This window comes from Acanthochromis polyacanthus, chromosome 22 (genome assembly GCF_021347895.1).
Source record: "Acanthochromis polyacanthus isolate Apoly-LR-REF ecotype Palm Island chromosome 22, KAUST_Apoly_ChrSc, whole genome shotgun sequence".
In the NCBI taxonomy this organism is placed as follows: Eukaryota; Metazoa; Chordata; class Actinopteri; family Pomacentridae; genus Acanthochromis; species Acanthochromis polyacanthus.
Window position 1 is genome coordinate 29,522,075 of NC_067134.1, and position 19,474 is coordinate 29,541,548.

Sequence of the window (19,474 nt, forward strand, 5' to 3'; positions counted from 1 at the left end):
CTCGTGATGCCCGTCCAATATTCCCCGTATTTTTCGTAATTTTTTTTATTTAAAAATGGAATATTAGCGATTTTTTTGTACTGAAAACGGCTGGAATTGACTGAAGCTTAAAGGGTTAAACAACCCAGTTTCAACAGGTTTTCCAGACAGTCAACTTTGAGGCTCTTTGACCATCAACATCTCAGAAACTAATGATGATAAAAACCTGAAATGAAAAGAATCTATTAAACTATTAAACAAACAGATCAAATGTTCTCTGGCTATGGGTGAGTTGAAATATGTTTAATAAAAGTGGAACCATCATGAAAAGTCCCATCTTTGAGCCACATTACCATACAAATTGATAATACAGAAGCCAACTGGTGATATTTTCTGTCCCACATGCAGCTGCATGTCACAATAATAGAAAATAAAACAGACAACATCTTTTAATTTGAAATACTTTGTCAAAAAACATAAATGCAGGCTGCTATCTTCTTGAGATACTGTCGTTCAAACATAGTCTTACATGTCAGTGTGCAGAAAACCATGCTGAAAGTGGGTCTCAGACAGTATTTGATATGTCAAGCTTTTAGCTCTTATTAGCTTCTCTTAGCTCCAGTTTGCTCTTGTTAGCTTTTAACTTGTTTGATACAGTTAGCTACAGAGAACCCCCTTTAGCTCTTATTAGCTTCTCTTAGCTCCAGTTTGCTCTTGTTAGCTTTTAACTTGTTTGATACAGTTAGCTACAGAGAACCCCCTTTAGCTCTTATTAGCTTCTCTTAGCTCCAGTTTGCTCTTGTTAGCTTTTAACTTGTTTGATACAGTTAGCTACAGAGAACCCCCTTTAGCTCTTATTAGCTTCTCTTAGCTCCGGTTTGCTCTTGTTAGCTTTTAACTTGTTTGATACAGTTAGCTACAGAGAGCCCCCTTTAGCTTTTATTAGCTTCTCTTAGCTCCAGTTTGCTCCTTTTAACTTGTTTGATCCCGTTAGCTACAGAGAGCCCCCTTTAGCTTTTATTAGCTTCTCTTAGCTCCAGTTTGCTCCTTTTCGCTTTTAACTTGTTTGATCCCGTTAGCTACAGAGAGCCCCCTTCAGCTTTTATTAGCTTCTCTTAGCTCCAGTTTGCTCCTTTTAACTTGTTTGATCCCGTTAGCTACAGAGAGCCCCCTTTAGCTTTTATTAGCTTCTCTTAGCTCCAGTTTGCTCCTTTTAGCTTTTAACTTGTTTGATCCAGTTAGCTACAGAGAGCCCCTTTAGCCCTTATTAGCTTCTCTTAGGTCTAGTTTGCAACTTGTTTGTTCCAGAAAGTTACAGATAGCCCATTTTAACTTTTTATGAGTCCTCTTAGCTCCAGTTTGCTCTTTTTGTAGCTACAGATAGCCCCCATTTAGCTCTTATTAGCTTCTCTTCGCTCCAGTGTGCTCTGACTGAATTTAATTCGTGATACTAATAAAAATGTTGCTGCTCTTTAAAACCGAGATCCTCACAGATATTGAATTTTAAATGTTTCTTGACAGGAGGTAGCCTTTTTATTTCTACAGAGTTTATATGATGCTGCTCATCTGACACCACTTAAGTATTACACAAATTACCAGAAACAAACACACATTTTGTTCCTTTCACTCACTTATTTTCTTGTTAGAGGTTAAAGCAAAGCCAAACTAAAGGAACATACTGAGGAATAAGCTAAATATAGTGCATGTATAGATACAGATTTATGTGTTTTCTCACCTCCTGCTCTGTGGAATAATACCAAAGGTGATGACCAGCAGAGCCACGACTCCGACCCCCGTCACCAGAATTAGCACCAGCAGTTTACCTGCACAGGTAAAGAAAACGTAATCACAGGTACAGCGTCACACCCACAGGTTTGCAAATTTAATCAGAAAAGAAAATGAGATTTTATTTATGAGATGCTGCTGATTTCTGCAGACGCAAGGCGGCATCTCATATTTGTTCTTTTTCACAATGTGAGAGAAACGTTCTTAATAAACCTGAAGAGAGCAGCTGAACTTCTGACTGTGACCTAAAAATTCCTCAGCAGAGTTTAAAGGTTCAGTCGAGGCCACAGCGTTCAGATCTTTACTCCAACTACCGACCGCTCACTCGTCTTTTACCCTCATTCTTTACTTCTGCTCTTTTTCAAATTATTGTTTACTTATAATTGCCTAAAGAACTAAAACACAAACTCTATTATTCCCAGAATTATAACTGATGCAGTTCAAACGGTACAAAAATAACCAAATCAGAACCTGAAAATAATCCTCAAATAAAGTAAAAGAGAAAAAACGATCAAGAAACAGGACACAGATTGACAGTAAAATGCATGAATACTTAATTTAAAATGATTAGCTTAATACATGCTTGTATAATGTCAATAAAATGATTCTAATAAAGAGCAGAAACAGTTTAGAGATTTAGAGAAATTAAGTTCACCAATAAATTTAGCAGAGATTTATTTGGTGCTTTAGCGTGTCAGCTTATGAACACATCACTTTTTCACCTTCTCACCCCAACCAGCTGGTTTTTAGATTTTACAGTCCGCTTCCTTTCAATCATAAATCAGAAGTAAAAGGAAGAAATGAAGCATTTTAGTCGGTTTTCTGCACAATATAAGGGATTTTTAATGGGTACAAATAACACTAGAACTAATTTCTAAAACAAGCTGAACACAAGAATGGCTAAAGCACTATGCTGTACATTTTAAGCTCTTTTATAATGGCTGAAAACTCATAAAATCCCTTTTATACATTAAAGTCCACTTGTTAAAGCTGAATTTTACTGAAGAAGTGAATATCTCCAGCAGCTGATTGGCTCGACTGTCAGGTGTCATGAAAAATTACTCAACCAAACACTGACTATAATAAACAATAAAAACACTACTGCCTTCATTGCAGTTAAAAAGTACAACATCTGGGCTGCTAATGACTAGAGCGGGGTGTGAATGAGCATCACCGTTGCCATGGAGACCTGGCCTGTGGGCGTACCTGTGGGCGGCCTGGTGGGGATGCTTATCGACAGCGTGGAGCTCCATTTGCTCCACAGGCCGTAGTTGTGCGACCGGCAGCGAACTCGAACCAAGTAGTCGCCGACAGGTAGACCGAGCAGTTCCACGTGAGGCTCCCGCAGAGGATGCTTCACCTGCAGACAAACAAACATTTATGTGAAGTTGTATTTGACCAACAGGTTGCTTCTGGCTGGAAATGACATCAACAAGCGATAAAAGACAGTGAGGCAGCGTTGTAGGGATGGGAATGATCGTTTTTAACCGTTTATGTGTTTGAGAAGTTGAATCCTTCGTTGGTGTCTACAGAGATGAGCTTCCTGCAGAGTCTCCTGGATGTCTGACTGAGAAGTTCTGCTCACATTTACTAGGATGGATGCTTACTACGAACACTGGAGCTTCAAAACACTTGGATTTATAGTTGTCTGTGTAGGTTCTCATTCATCCAGGTCATGGTAATCCAAAGTAGTTTAAATCAATCCACTGGACTTAAAGAAACGACCCCCCCAACGACCCCCACCGATACTCACAACGACCATCGTTGAGTAGTCAGATGAGTTTTGGTATCGGTCGTTGGAATTATAGCCCTGGACACACCTCACAGAGGTTTAAAAGCTGAGGCAACACCAACCACCACCAGAACTGAAGAAACCTCTTGGATGAGAGGTGAAACGTCTTCAAGGAACTTTCTTAAAGTCCAGTGGATTGATTTAACCCTTTAAGTTGCAGTCAATTCCAGCCATTTTAAGTACAAAGAAATTGCTAATATTCTATTTGTAAATAAAAAATATGACGAGAAATACAGGGAATATTGGACGCGCATCGCGAGGTGCATTTTCTTGAAAACGACCGATTCGTGGATTTTTTACCGACTTCAGGACATGTTTTGGACAAAATAGTTTACTGGCTTGTTTCGTCTGGATGTAAAAGGTTGGATTATGGCCGTTTTTTATGGAATCTTTTTTTCTGTGTGTAATAATGAACCCGGAAATGTGAGTCGAGCTGTGTGCGTTGAAGCCGTGTATAGAGAACGGATGGATGAATATTCGTTTTTGTCGGACAAATGTGTTTTTCTCACCCGCTGTGGTAATCGCATCTGAAAGTGGTTTATACCGGCGGATTCATGAGAATCTAAGCTTTCCATCGGCGTATAGTGTTTGTATAATCGCGTTTGCAGCCTTCGGACATTCTTGAAATTCCTATGCAAATTAGTAGGTGTACCGCCGGCGGGAAACTGAAGTTTAACGGGTTAAACTACTTTGGACTTGGATTTATAGCCTTTTACATCATGTGAACAGCAGCTTTATCCTCAATGACTAAAAATCTCACTGAGGTCTTTGGTATAATCCATAACTTAAAATAACCACTGCGCCACCATATCGATACAACAGGACATTTTAACCACCGTTGGTTGAAAACACTTTTGCTTTTTACTCTTAAGTGTTAGATGACAGTGGAGAGAAAGTGTGAGGATTCCTTTGGATGATAAAAACTTCATAAACAGCTGCAGACAGTGTATCATGAATACAGTGGTGTGCTGGCGGTCCCTTTGGGGTTCAGCTTCTGACCCTGATGGTTGATTAAAACGCTAACACACCTCGACAAGAAGCAGAGGATTTCCCTGCGTACCTTCCAGTTGTCGGGCTCAGTGATGCGTCTGTACTGCAGCTCGTAGACCAGCGTGATCCAGCCGTACTGCAGGTCCGAGGGCACCGGGTACCTCCAGGTCAGCAGAGCGTTGTGGCCCATTTCATCCCCGCCGGCGTCGGTCAGCGTGTAGCTCAGATTGACCGGAGCTTCAGTCTGAACTGTCCAACACACAAAGACACACACAGCACATCAGACGGTAGCATTTAGTCAGAAAAAAAGCTCATTTCATTTCTTCAGATTTCTCATTTCTTCTTCTCTAGTCGTGAATGAGGTCACAGATATCGTGGTGGATCTTAAAAATCTTCATGCATGCAGAGAAGCACACGTTTCTGATCTTTAAAACAAAGCCGTGCTGCTGTTTATGAAACGAGATAATATCTTCTGTTATTCACGCAGCAGAAAACCTCAACTGTGCCACATTTACGAGCGTATTTATTCATAACTCAGTGCATCTATGTTTGCTTATTCATGCTGATATACATGCCAACACTAATCTGTACATCCAGAAACCTCTAGAAAAACACTCCAGCTCCTCGTCTCCACCATGAAGACCTGAAACACATCTGATGGGTCACATTTATAGGTATATGCTCTTGGAATCATTTTCCACTTGTAAACATGTGAAACCACGCGGTGTTACTCCCCCTCTCTTTTAGTTTTTACAGGTTTAGATTAAAGGTCCTGTCAAGGCGACTGATTGATCAGGAAAAACAATCAGGAGCTGCAGCCCCGAACGTCTCATCAGTAACATGACATTTCAGCGTAATCTGTGTCAGCTGTGAAACATTTCACTCCGCTCCGGTGGGAATGACGTCGAGGACGGACCGCCCTGAACGCTCCAGACCAGCCACGCCCCCGACCGCCCTCAAGACCAACTGAAGATCGTCCTGCTGTCCGCCTGAGGCTTCCACATGTTGGCGGTGTGTAAACCACACACTCCTGCTGCCTGTTAACCTGCTACAGGTTGGAAGTGCTGTTCTTCTACTAACATATCACCATGGAAACAGGATGGATTTCTGCCAGTAAGTCCCATTCATAGCGTGTCATGCACAGCAAATTTTTAAAAACTTTTCAACTGTAATTTTTTTGAAACTATGGACTGTTATTTTATAGATTTTCCCTGTTTTGTTCAGAATAATAATAATCATAAAACCGGACAAAAAATATTTATTTATTTGTGAAACATAAAAAACAGGTCAGAATGGTAAATCGTATCCAAAGAAAAAATTATTTTATTTTTATAAACAGCTATGTGTTCTGAATGCAAAATGAAACTATTTTCACTGTATTTAAATGAGCAAAAATATTATTGAAATTTGTAGTCACTTAAAGAAAAATGTGCTATATTTATGATTAGGAAGGTGTTTTTGGTTTTCCCCGTTTAGTTAATTTATAAATGAATAAATCTAGTAAATCGCAAATATTATCTATTAATTAACAGGGAAAAAAGCCAAAACTTTAAATAATGTCCACAATAAAACACTAAATATATATTTAACAATGCGTGAGTGCAAAGCTCCACTTCACCAAATTTAAATTAGCTAAATAAATACATATTATTTTACAGATATAGTCAATGTTTTTACATTATTATATTTTAACTTACCCTTGCTGACAGATATCTACAGTTTTTTATGTTTTTCTTTGGTATTCTACAGTGTGAATGTCCAGATAACAGGGAAGTGGAAGGAAAGTTATTTGTTTGCTCATTCACTGATCATCAGGGTATTCTGATATTTAAAGTTCTGTAGACATTTACAATAAAACATCCTTTCCTGGCTGTTAATTGAAAATGGAATTAGCTCCAATCTTTCTCCCTTTTAACGCTGGAAGAGTTAAACCTCCATGCGACCTTATCGTCTCTCCAGGAGCAGAACAAATTAAAGCCGGTGAGTCCTGAAGGCATTTCACATTTGCACATTATTTATTTTCCACTCGACTGCGTGAGGAGACACCTGCTGCTCTGACTGCAGGTCTCTGGAGCACCGCAGGCCGTTGGGCCGCTTGGCTGAGCATCAAGATGCCTTTTCACCACCACCACCTCACCCCGTTTCCTTCTTCTGTATTTATTTGTTGTCTGCTATTGCTACTGCTGGAATAAACAATCACAAAAACAGAACGTTTCCCATCCCTAGTATCAGTTTTTACACGTTCTCCTAAAGAAGTGACGAGCATACAGGAGCTGTTCTGAGTCTGGTGAAGGTGATAAATGATTCTGAGACAACTCGTGTCCGTACCGATCTCTGCCACGTCCAGGCAGTGCTCCTGGGAGGTGTAGTTCCGTCGGGCGGTGACGGCGGTGACGTTCATGCAGTAGATGGTCCAGATAGACGTGTGCCTGCTGTCGAAGTGGCAGCTGTTGGCGCCGGCGCTTACGTAGTCTGGACATTCATGTCTGGACCCCTTACTGCAAACAAAGCCAACAACAGATGAAGTTATTCATCCTCAATGAGTTCCTTTGTTAGAGGACATCACTGAATCCACATCAGACATCTAACCTGACTAAAAACACTTTCTGTTTTCACTTTGTGTTCTCCTGTTTGCTCATGTATCTGTGGTTTGGTCTCTCAGGTGTTTGACTTTAACTTGAATCTGGGGCCAGACTCGGTTCCATGATGGAAACCGTGTCAGGACTTCAGATGTTTGGAGTTTCATCCATCACAGAGGCTCCTGATTCAACCAGCAGCAGAACAACGAGTCCAAACATCAGCCAGAGTCAGTCAATGTTTTTAAAATCAGTTCAAAAACGGTCAAAAACATGTTCAAAATGAGGTCCAAACCTCGTGTACAGCTGGCCCAAATCTATATCCATAATGAAGTCCAAAACTAGTTTAAAACGCCAAGAACCAGCAGTCTGAAGCCAAGTCCAAACCAGTGGAGTCTGGAGTTAGTGGAGCATTCCATGAAGAAGGTTTAGGTTTGGGTGGAAATGCAGCTCATTTAAAACCTCATTTGTCACATCAGACAGTATTGATCATTGATCATTGATCACTGCAGCTTCAGATGGGACGACAGCAGCATAAAACATATTAACAGCAAATAAAGGCTTTTAAGAGTCGCCTTTAGTTTAAAAAACGACTCCACAGTCGTGTCCAGATAACATCTACTGAAACATTAACTGTTAGATGGTGGGAAGGCGACAGCTTTGTGCCATTTCTCTGATCTAATTAACATGACAGATACTCGGTTCTCTTAATATTTATTTCAACTGTTTTTCCTGAAAACAGTCAGTTGAGCTGGTCCTGGACTCCCAGCGGCTCTGGTCTTATTTTAATGAGATAATTCCTCAGTTACTTTTGTTCTCCACAAACAAACAAACGGCAGTAGGAGAACCGAGCAGCGATCGATGCCATTTGGGGTCAAAGACACAATCCAATCTGTCCTGGTTCCTGGCAGCGTTCTGTCCTCTGGGCAGACTGCCGACCGACCGAGGCCACGTGAGGTCGTTCAGGATTTCAGAGCAGCTCTCACATATCGACGTCTTAAAAGCTGAAGTCCAACATGAGAAATCAAACGGGGTTTAAACGACCAGAACCTTCAGGGTTTCCTGAGGTCAGACTACAGCTGCAGCACAAACTCTGGTTTGGTGTTTTTAGATCCTGATGGAAGAATTTAATGTATTTTAATCTGTTTAATGTCTGGATAAAAGGAAAACATTCAATCAATCCTCTGAACTCTGAGTGCTTTCTGGTTCACTGTGGATTCAGAGATGTGTTCCCTGCAGAAGAACAGTTAGAACCGTGTTAGAACTAGAACTGTTTGAACCAGAACCATTAGAACTAGAACTGTTAGAACCGTGTTAGAACCAGAACCGTTAGAACTAGAACTGTTAGAATTAGAACTGCTAGAACTAGAACCATTAGAACTGTTAGAACCAGAACTATTAGAACTAGAACTGTTGGAAGTAGAACTGCTAGAACTACAACCATTAGAACTAGAACCATTAGAACTAGAACTGCTGGAACTAGAACCGTGCTGTTCGTACTCTTTGGAGTAGGTGAGGATGTAGGCGACGTCCTCTCCGTCCGTCTGTCCGTCCAGCGGATGCCACCAGCAGGTGAAGTCCTCCATGTTGGGCGAGCGGCAGTAGTAGATGTGAGGCCTCCTCGTCGTCGTAGCAACCGCCTCTTCTGTGAAAAGGACAAAGCTGAGTGAGCGGCACCATGGCGACGGCTACAGGTGTGACTTCAGAAGCAAACAGGTGATGAACGGGGAGAGGATTGGAACTGGAGACGCAACGTTAATTAATCAGCTGGAAGTTAATCAGCAGCTGTTCTGATAAACAAACATAAGTTTGTTTGTTTGTTTTTTTATTTCATTCACTGACAAAAGAAAAAAAAACAATTCAATGCAACATAAAAACAAAAGTTCCCAAACTTCTGAATGAAAGGGAGCAAAAGGAAGAATCCACTGATGTAATCTGTCCCTTTATAATGTATAATTAAAACATGAGCTACAGATAATGTTTGCTCATCCTGAGGCAGCGCTGCCCTGGAATAATACAGTCGTAAACCTGGAGACCCCATCGTGCCCTCTCGGAGCAGCAGGAGAGCAGCAGTAATCCAGGAGGGAATGTTTGAAGCAGCAGGAAACAAAGGCCTTGTGTTTGCTGTAAGGAGCTCAGCGAGCGCCCTGCAGGGTCGCTGCATCAACAACTCCCACTTCTCAGAAACAGGAAAGAAGCCTCGCTGAGCGCCAAGACGGCTGCAGATTCAGAGCTGCTGCAGATCACACAGTGAAACCCTGCTGCTCATTTCAGCAGGAATTAACCGGGATCCAACCACATCAAGGCGCTTATTAATAGGGAAAGTAAATATTATACAGATTTTACTTCTTCTGTATCAGGGGGTCAAATTCATCGTAGTTCTGGGGCCTGATACAGGCCAGTTTGATCTGAAATGACCAGCAAAACCACAGAACAATAACCAACAAATAACTCCACGTTTCCTGTGTTTTAGCGCGAAAAAGTACAATCTGAAAATGTTCACAGTTACTGAACTATCTTTTAGCAAAACATCATCAACAAATGGAAATTTCTTAAGAAAAATAATATCATGCTTCAGTTTATCATTTCCATATTACAACTTCCAGATCAGTTTATCTACAAAATACATTCAGCCACAGGTTTCTGGAACTGAACCATCTAGGATTTTATGCAGAAAACACAGAAGAAGAAGAAGAAGAAGAAGAAGAAAGAGAAAAAGGCGAAGAAAAAGAAGGAGAAGAAGATTGCAGAGGTCAGAAAAGAGTCATTTCCATCCTCACAAACCAAATAAACTTCAGTTCAACATGTTAATAAAATTAAGATCTCACTAAAAGCCCACAGCAGAGCGTTATGGTGTAAAACTGCTTGATGATATAAAAGATGATCTAAGAGGAACCAGGTGAGACTTGGACATGAAAGCAGCTCAGTTGTGGAGTTCTCCTCCCTGCTGAGGTATCGACGAGCTGCCGTCACGTCCGTCTGAGCGGAAATAAATCGTCAGACAAAGCTGCTGCTGCTGCTGGATTTATTTTTAAACACTCAATGCTGAGGTTCACTGACCTCAATGTGAAGATGACAGCAGAACATCGAGTGGAAAAACCAAACCTCTGAAGACGACAGCAGAACATCGAGTGGAAAAACCAAACCTCTGAAGACGACAGCAGAACATCGAGTGGAGAAACCAAACCTCTGAAGCTAACAGCAGAACATCTAGTGGAGAAACCAAACCTCTGAAGACGACAGCAGAACATCGAGTGGAGAAACCAAACTTCTGAAGACGACAGTAGAACATCTAGTGGAGAAACCAAACCTCTGAAGACGACAGCAGAACATCTAGTGGAGAAACCAAACCTCTGAGAATGACAGTAGAACATCTAGTGGAGAAACCAAACCTCTGAGAATGACAGTAGAACATCTAGTGGAGAAACCAAACCTCTGAAGATGACAGCAGAACATCTAGTGGAGAAACCAAACCTCTGAGAATGACAGTAGAACATCTAGTGGAGAAACCAAACCTCTGAGAATGACAGTAGAACATCTAGTGGAGAAACCAAACCTCTGAAGATGACAGCAGAACATCTAGTGGAGAAACCAAACCTCTGAGAATGACAGTAGAACATCTAGTGGAGAAACCAAACCTCTGAGAATGACAGTAGAACATCTAGTGGAGAAACCAAACTAATCTGTTTCTCTGCAGCACACGGCCCCCTGACAGAACAAAACCAATCAGAAGTTTTGATCCAGACTAATGCTGTGTTTTCTTTTAGATCATCTGGTTAGAAACTAAAAGCAGCTGAAGATGGAATCATCTCCTGTGAAAATATATTTATCTAAAGGATATAAACCCAAACAGGACAGGACTTTAACATCTGATGCTTTTTGACCAAACGTGTTTGGTTTTTAGTCAGGTTTTAGTCTTTAATGTGTCGATAAATAAAATAAAATCTAGATTTTTCCTTAAAATGCTCACTGTAAAAATTCACATTTTGTAACTCAACAATTTACTTTTATTTCACAGATTTTTTCTCCATTTTATTAAATTAAAAATAACTACTAAATCAGAAACAAACATTAAATCAGCAAAAAAATAAATCTTGCCATTATTCAGAAGAAAAACAGGCATGTTTTTAAAAAATTTAAAAATAACAAAAAATGCTCAAAAAATATTTTTACTGTTACTTTATATAATTTCCTGTTTCGTTAAATTACAGAAAATAAAAAGCAAAATCACAAGAGAAAGCAAAAAACAAACAAAAAAACGTGTTAAAACTGTAAATAATGACGACATTAAAAGTCTGTGTTTTTATAAACGTGACCATAAAACTGTAATGCTGTACTGTATTTAAATCAGTTAAAATGTCATTATTTTAGGGATATTTGTCATTATTTGAAGGAAAAAATGTTTATTAAGAACTGAAAAATGTTAAATAATAGATTTGCTGTCATTTTACAAATTGACAGATAATAAAGAGTAAAATCAGAGGGAAAAAGGATTATTTAAAACAAAATGTGAAAAATCTCCACATTAAAAACTACTAATGTGTAAAACTACTATTAATGAAAACAATAAATAGTAATTTGTTCCTTTACAATGTGTGACCGTAACATAACTACAATGTTTTACTGCATTTAAATCAGCTAAAAATCAAGATTTTACAGACACTAGCCTTCATTTTCATGGTTTTTTAGGGCTGGATGTACAGTTTTCCACCAGTTTAATGATAACACATATAGATGCTAGCAGTAAACATCTACAAATATCTATTTATATGCATATGAGGGACCACAGCTCCAAAATTAAAAGCCATGAGTGTCACACAGACATTAGTTTTCATTAGTGGTCATTTGCTAATGCTGTGTTTTGCCACGGTACATTTAATTGTGCATCATATATCCTCCTAAAGGATAATTAATGCTGGATTATTATTGGCTCAGAACACAGATTAAAGCGTGAAATCAGCTGTATCAGTTGGATCTTGCCTGTCAAACACAAACTGAACCTCAGTTTTACGTCAGAGAGACGTCGAAGTTAGAAAACAGAAGTCAGGCAGAGCACAGATATAACGGAGCTGAATCTCTGATCTGTGAGTTTCCTTTATCTGTTTTCAGTCTCGGATGGTCCTGACGTCCAGAACATCATCGTATCATCGAGAACTTTTACTGAGTTTTAAAGCACTGCTGGAGTCACAACAAGTGTAGTCTGAATGTCCAAACACAGGAATTATCTCAATAAAAATCAATAAAACGCAAAGCAATGAGCAAAAACTGACTTTGTAAACCACAAACTCACAACCACCGACTGCTGCTCAGAGCGCTGAAGCAGAGAAGAGAGAAAACAGTGACTCATCTGAATTTCTGCCTTCAAAAGACATAAATCACATAAAATATTAAGCATCATTTCAGTAAACAGTCCAACCTGTTAGTTTCTCTTCACCAGACTGTACTGACTAGTTAATAGTTTTACTGACTGTAGATCATCAGAACCTTCAGAGCTTCAGTGACAGAAACTAAACGTCTGTTTCAGGTTCTCAAAGACGTTTCTTCTTCTCTGACTGAACTGAAAACAGAACGGATCCGCGGATCAGACATGAAACATCTTCAAGAACCTAAAGCAGAAGTCCAGCCGCTTTTCTCTGAAGCTCACAGGATCCGTTCTGCTGCTGACAGACTAATCCAATCATCACATTAACGACACAAAGAGCTCTTCTACTCATCCTGCTTTACATAATACCCTAACCAGCAGCTTTATCACAAAGAAACTAGCAGCATATACGCATATACAGGATAACTGCTTCATTAAACAGGATGTATGTGAAATCACTGGTGATCAACAGTCACTGACAGAACTTCAGAGTTTTCAGCTGAACTGCAGGCAGTGTTTCCTCAGAGCAGAGACGAGTACAGAACTAATTAAAAATGTTAAATATCTGTAGTTTGTTGAACCAAAACAGACACAACTGTGAGATTTCTAACTTTCTCACAGGACTTGAACTACTCATCTACTGGAAAATTAAAAATCTGAGCTTAAAGTCGTTAAATTCATCTAAATAACTTCATTACATAAAGTCAGAGAGTCAGTGGGTAGTTTTTAGTTAGCGGTGCTGCTGCTGCTGTGGATTTTGGTTTTAGAGTTTTTTCCTCGTTTTAATTCTTGTCTTTTATTTTCTTCCAGTTCTGTATTTAGCAGCATCAGCGGCTCTCTGCTAGATTTGTTTCTTTGGATTCAGCAGCACTCGTTTGCTTTTAAAAACCCTCATTTTTGGACTTCTTGTTAACCATAAAAATCCTGAAGTTAGCGTCGTTTCAAATCATTTGTTTTGGTCCGGCTACCCTAGACAGCCGGGTCTAACACTCACTTAAAGAGAAATAAATGGTTTTGTCTAACAAGATTCCATAAAAAACTAAAAGGTCTGCTCTCCTCATCACAGCTGTAAAACCATGAGTGACCAGCAGAGAGCTGACAAAAATCCAGAGAGCTTTTTAAACCGTTTTGCTCCTTTATTATGATCGATGTCATTCTAACTGTGTCCAGACTTTTCTGAGTCTCATGGCTGTTCTGTTTCCACAGAGATGCAGAGAAAAAGAGCCCACAGTGAGAACAGAATGAGACAGGAACACATAAAAACCCGCCTGCTTTAGGCTCAGAGGACAGTAAAACTGTACATAAAACAGAACAGCGGGATAAACTCACCGTCATGCTGTTTTTCTTTGTGAACAGCATCCTGAGCGACCGTCCTGCTGCAGGCGACCAGAGGAAGCAAACAGAGCAGCAGCCACAGCATCCTGCCGCCGTCTGTCAGCCTGTCCACACAACAAACAAGCAAACAAACAAACAAACATGAGCTCAGGGTGGAGGAGAACCCAGCAGACCTCCTCACTGTGAGGCAGTCTGGTTTCCATCAGACAGACTGTACACTGAGCTTTCCTGCAGCTCCTCCAGTCATGAGACTCATCACAAGGCCTGAACCCCCCGCTGCCTCGCTTCAAACCAGTGACGCCACCGCCTCATCAGATAATGAGCGCACGCATTCCACAAAATTACACTTTAATCAAAACAGAAAACCTCACTTAGGTTTTATTTCTGCAGCTTCATCCCACAAAGGTCCTACAGTAGTGCAGCAGAAGTACAAAAATATCTGGATATAAATGAACACAACAATAAAATCACAGTGGAAAAAAGGAAAAGACCCACTGATACGGAAAGCCACAGATGTCAGAATTAAAATTAGACTAATTTCATTCAACCGTCCCCGTTAGCCGCACATGAAAGTGAAGACAGAACTAAACTAGAAAAACACTCAGAGCTCAGTCCTCCTCCAAGGCTGCTCATCCCCCCACATGTCAGAAATGCAGCATTTATTTATTAGTTATTGATCAAAAACAGCAACAAAGAGTGTGTCCATTTAATATAGATGTACCCACAAACACAATGACCTGCTCTGAGTACAGGCGTGTGTTCTGCATGTGTATGTTATGTACGGATACCAGATCATGTGACCTAAACATGTAGCGGGCGACTCAGAAACCCCCCCACAGTTTAACCAGCTGTTCCTTGGATCATTTCTGATGGATAAGTCCTGATAAGTCCTCAGAGGTGGATTTGTAGTAGGATCACAATCAGCTGATGTAGTGTTCACTGGTTGTCATGGTTACAGTGACGCCGTGCTGCTATCTGGCAACGATACAGAAATCTTTAAGCAATCTGTGGATCCAGACTAAAAGCTGCATCACTGCCAGAATCTGATCACTTGGTCCTTGAGTCATTTCTGAGCTTCAATGAAAATTTCATCCAGATCCGTTGGTCTGTTTTTGAATAATGTTGCTGATAGGGCTAGACCCAAATATCCGAATATTTGTTTACTATGGCGGTATCCGGATATTAATTTCGGTATCCAAATATTCGCCCCTTCCCCCCGGTCGGACGTTACCGGGCGGAAAGAATATGCAGTGTTACTGTCTTCCCTCCGCCTTCGGCCCACATCGGCTCATCCCGTCGTGTTCGGTTCATCTCGGCTCATCCATTCGTGTTTCTTACCACCACCTGAATGTCCGGGTTGCTGCAGACTCTGACGTCACGCTTCACTTCGTTGCATAAACACAAGACAAGATGCTGAAGACCTCCGCTGTTTGGGGATTCTTCAGTTTAACTGAAGACAAAACGAAGGCAAGATGAATGGATTCGCCACGTTCTTGATGTTGGACTGATGTGTGTTCATGCTGGCACCATGTTGACCCACAGACCAGGACCTGAAAAAGACCTGGACCTGAAACAGACCAGGACCCGAAATAGACCTGGACCCGAAACAGACCTGGACCCGAAACAGACCAGGACCCGAAATAGACCTGGACCCGAAATAGACCTGGACCCGAAACAGACCCGAAACAGAAACAGACCAGGACCCGAAATAGACCTGGACCCGAAACAGACCTGGACCCGAAACAGACCAGGACCCGAAATAGACCTGGACCCGAAACAGACCTGGACCCGAAACAGACCCGAAACAGAAACAGACCAGGACCCGAAATAGACCTGGACCCGAAACAGACCTGGACCCGAAACAGACCAGGACCCGAAATAGACCTGGACCCGAAATAGACCTGGACCCGAAACAGACCTGGACCCGAAACAGACCAGGACCCGAAACAGACCAGGACCCGAAATAGACCTGGACCCGAAACAGACCTGGACCCGAAACAGACCAGGACCCGAAATAGACCTGGACCCGAAACAGACCAGGACCCGAAACAGACCAGGACCCGAAACAGACCTGGACCCGAAACAGACCAGGACCCGAAACAGACCAGGACCCGAAACAGACCTGGACCCGAAATAGACCTGGACCCGAAACAGACCTGGACCCGAAACAGACCTGGACCCGAAACAGACCCGAAACAGAAACAGACCCCGTCAGTGCTGAAGTCTTCTGTAATCTCTGCAGCTACTGTACGCTGGCTTCAGTTATTCTTAGGCTCAGACGGTTTAAATTGATCCGCTTTGCTGCTGGTCCAGAGCTGAAGGGAACCTGAGTTATGTGAATGATATTATGTAGCAGAGCCTTATCCTCATGTTTAATGCTGTTTACGTCTGCTGTCATGTGTCCCAGAGTGGACATTTTGTGGAAATTTTGCAACTTTTTCTGCCATGTTTTGTCTCTTTTTGTTTCTCTGGTTGTTTTTTATTTTGTTTTTCTCTGTACAGTTTTGTGTTTTTTTGACATCACTTATACACATTTTGCATCTCTTTCAGGCAACTTTGTGTCTCCTTGTGGTCATTTTGCAACTTTCTCTGTTATTTTCATGTCTCTTTGTGGACATTTTGTGTAATTTTGCCATAATAGTGTGTCTCTGTGATGCTGTTTTGCATCTATTTTTGATCACTGTGTGTCACATGGTGGCCGTTTGTGTCTTTTTGAGGACATTTTGCATCTCTTTCAGGTTTGTTTTGCGTCTCTTTTTGGATATTTTGTGTCTCTTTTGGACATTTTGTTTAATTTGTGGTCGTTTTACTTTTCTGGTTGTTTTGTATTTTGGTTTTTATGTACAGTTTTGTGTTTCTTTGTGGGGGGTTGATCACTTTATATGCATTCTGCATCTTTGTGGTCATTTTGCAGTAATTGTGTCTCTCTGCTGTTGCTTTGCATCTCTTTTTGGTCATTTTGTGTCTTTTTGTGGAACTTTTGCATCTCTTCAGGTCATTTTGTGTCGATGGTCACTTTCTGCTCATTTTCTGTCACTTTCTCTCAACTTTGTTTCACTCAGTGGTCATTTTGTGCCTCTCTGGTTGTTTTGCATCTTTCTGTAGACGTCATTCGTCGTTTAATTCCTTCCTTTGTCCTCTCTGACCTCGTCCTGCTCATATCTTTCTGTATCTCAGTTTCTCTGCCTTCACTAACAGCTGTCTGAGAGTCAACCAGGGCCACCAACAGCAGCCATGACACATCTGGAGAAAACAGGAAAAATATATCAGTCGTCTTATGCAAAAGACTGACGTGGAGAGAAGTGATGAAGTCTTAGAAGGCTTAGGGGCTTTCAAGTCTCTGATGAAGGGAAGGACGGCATGCAAACAGCAGCAGCTCCATCCTGGAGCGTGAGGACAACAATCACAGCGAATAATCCCCGCCTTGATCTTTCAGGAGGAGGATTACAGCCAGGCTTAATCTGCAGACTCAGTTTACCCCACAGGACACTAGATGACCGGCACTAAAACCTCTGACCTGCACAAACACTCGCTGCTGCTTTGACAGCTTCATGCTTCACATCAGATATCACACCCCATGTTCACCCTCTGTGTCAGTCACTGAACAATCACCTCCTGTCTGATTTACAAGCTTTCAGATCTGAACAAATCCAGCTGTGGGCTTTCTGCTTACTTCCTGTCATTTTGTGTCCAATTTTCTGCTCATTTTGCGTCGATTTCCTGTCATTTTGTTTGAATTTGTTGATTTTTTTTTACTACTTGTGTGTTTCAAAACATTTTCTGTGTTTTTGTGAGCATTTTTTGTTATTTTGTATCTATTGCTTGTTGTGTGGACGGGCTGATGCTGTGGCTGCTCTGTTATTTTCTGATCATTTTATGTCTTATTGTAGTTATTTTGCATTCATTTCTTGTCATTTAGTTTAACTTTGTCAATGTCTTTTTTTCCTACCTGGCTGTTTTGTACCATTTTGTGTCTCTTTGCAGGTTATTTTGCAACAATTTCTTGCCATTTTGTGTCATGTTGTTTAACTTTGTGGATGTTTCTGTGTCATTTTGTGTTTGTGGTAATGTTTTGCCTCTTTTAGGTGATTGTGTGTCTTTTTGTGGTCATTGTGTGTGGTCGTTTTGTGTCTCTTTGCAGTCATTTTGCATCAATTTCTTGTCACTTTGTGTCATATTGTTTCACTTTGTGGTTGCTTTGTATCATTTTGTGTTGCTGTGTGGTCATTTTGTGCGTTTCTGTGGTAGTTTTTGTGTCAGTTTGCATCTGTGGTCGTTTTGGGTCTTTTTTTGGGTCATTTTGTGAACATTTGTGTCCAACAGTGGTCATATTGTGTGTCTTTGTGGTGTTTCCATGTCAGTTTCTTGGTCATTTGTGTCTCTTTGTGATTGTTTTGTGTGTTTTTGAGGTAACTGTGGGTCTCTTAGTTAAGAAACTTCACACAGCGGCCGTGACGTCGATGCCTCATCGTCATCAGCAGTGACACCTTAAAAAAAAGAGCATCAGCGTCGTCTTCGTCATGGTTACCACGCCCTCTGAGCTTCTCGTTACACAAGACGATGTTCAGCTGGAGGGAAAAGCCCCGACATGTGACCCTGAATGGTGTTTTTCTGTCGTAATGTGTGACCTGACTGAACCAACATAAACCCAGGAATGTTCAGTCATGCTCCACAAACGCAGAAACGTCGTCTGAAGCTGTGTTACCTCAGATAACATGCAGCCGGTTTAAGCCGTTTAAACGTGATTTCTAACGGCTGTGCTGTGAATCCACGGAGCACGTGGTGAAAACACTCCCACACCTGATGGAGGTTTAGGTCATTAATGCTGCTTTTTATCACAAGAACAAGTCAAAGTCCTCCATCTGTGATAAGCAACATGATTATTTATCAGGTGGTTCTAATCTGTCAGGAGATAAATGTTTCCTGAGATCTCAGCATCTCTAAATGTGTTCAGAGGTTAGAAGAATCCAGCTATCAAACAGTCTACCTGCTGTTATTGTCTTAAAATGGACAAAAGAATAAAGATTTCAAACATTCTTTAAATAGACACGCAATTTAACAATTTATGTAATCCTCCAAGTTCAATGTGAGTTCTGAACAAATTATCAACAAAAGAGAGCAGCTGTTCGTGCTAGTTTTGTGTCTCACTGCTATGGTCATTTTGTGTCTCTTTGTGGTCATTTTGTATCATTTTGTTCATCTTTGTGGCAGTGTTCTGTGCTTTTGTAGTAAATTTGTATCACCTTGTAGTCATAATGTGTCATTTTGCATCTGTTTGTAGTTATTTTGTCTATTTCTTATAATTTGTGTGTTCTTCTTGTTATTTTGTGTCATTTTATTTCATTTTGTGATCATTTTCTGTCTCTTTGTGGTAATTTTGCGTGTCTTTCTTGTCATTTTGCGTCTTTCTTGTCATTTTGTGCTCATTTTGTGTGTATTTCTTGTCATTTTGTGCTCATTTTGTGTGTATTTCTTGTCATTTTGTGCTCATTGTGCGTCTTTCTTGTCATTTTGTGGTCATTTTGCATCTTTCTTGTCATTTTGTGCTCATTTTGCGTATTTCTTGTCATTTTGTGCTCATTTTGTGTGTATTTCTTGTCATTTTGTGCTCATTTTGCGTCTTTCTTGTCATTTTGTGGTCATTTTGTGTCTTTC

The 19,474-nt window shown here is 40.8% G+C and overlaps 2 protein-coding genes across 12 annotated transcripts in view; both read right to left on the bottom strand.

Annotated features, from left to right (window-relative positions):
* Window positions 1-19,474, bottom strand: part of LOC110970971 (uncharacterized) — a 162,413-nt gene that overhangs the window by 109,547 nt on the left and 33,392 nt on the right. The window lies entirely within an intron of this gene.
* LOC127531872 (growth hormone receptor-like) overlaps window positions 1-19,474 on the bottom strand; it is a 39,260-nt gene that overhangs the window by 6,340 nt on the left and 13,446 nt on the right. Inside the window, exons 2-7 of one of the 2 annotated variants that reach the window (XM_051942130.1) lie at window positions 13,814-13,923; window positions 8,623-8,767; window positions 6,875-7,044; window positions 4,617-4,795; window positions 2,971-3,124; window positions 1,715-1,802 (exon numbers count right to left, since the gene is read on the bottom strand). In XM_051942130.1, coding sequence (XP_051798090.1) covers window positions 1,715-1,802; window positions 2,971-3,124; window positions 4,617-4,795; window positions 6,875-7,044; window positions 8,623-8,767; window positions 13,814-13,904 — 827 coding nt within the window. In that variant the 5' untranslated portion in view covers window positions 13,905-13,923. Of the gene's footprint in view, window positions 1-1,714; window positions 1,803-2,970; window positions 3,125-4,616; window positions 4,796-6,874; window positions 7,045-8,622; window positions 8,768-10,182; window positions 11,065-13,813; window positions 13,924-19,474 lie in introns of those variants that run through there. The other variant, XM_051942132.1, reaches the window with a different exon arrangement.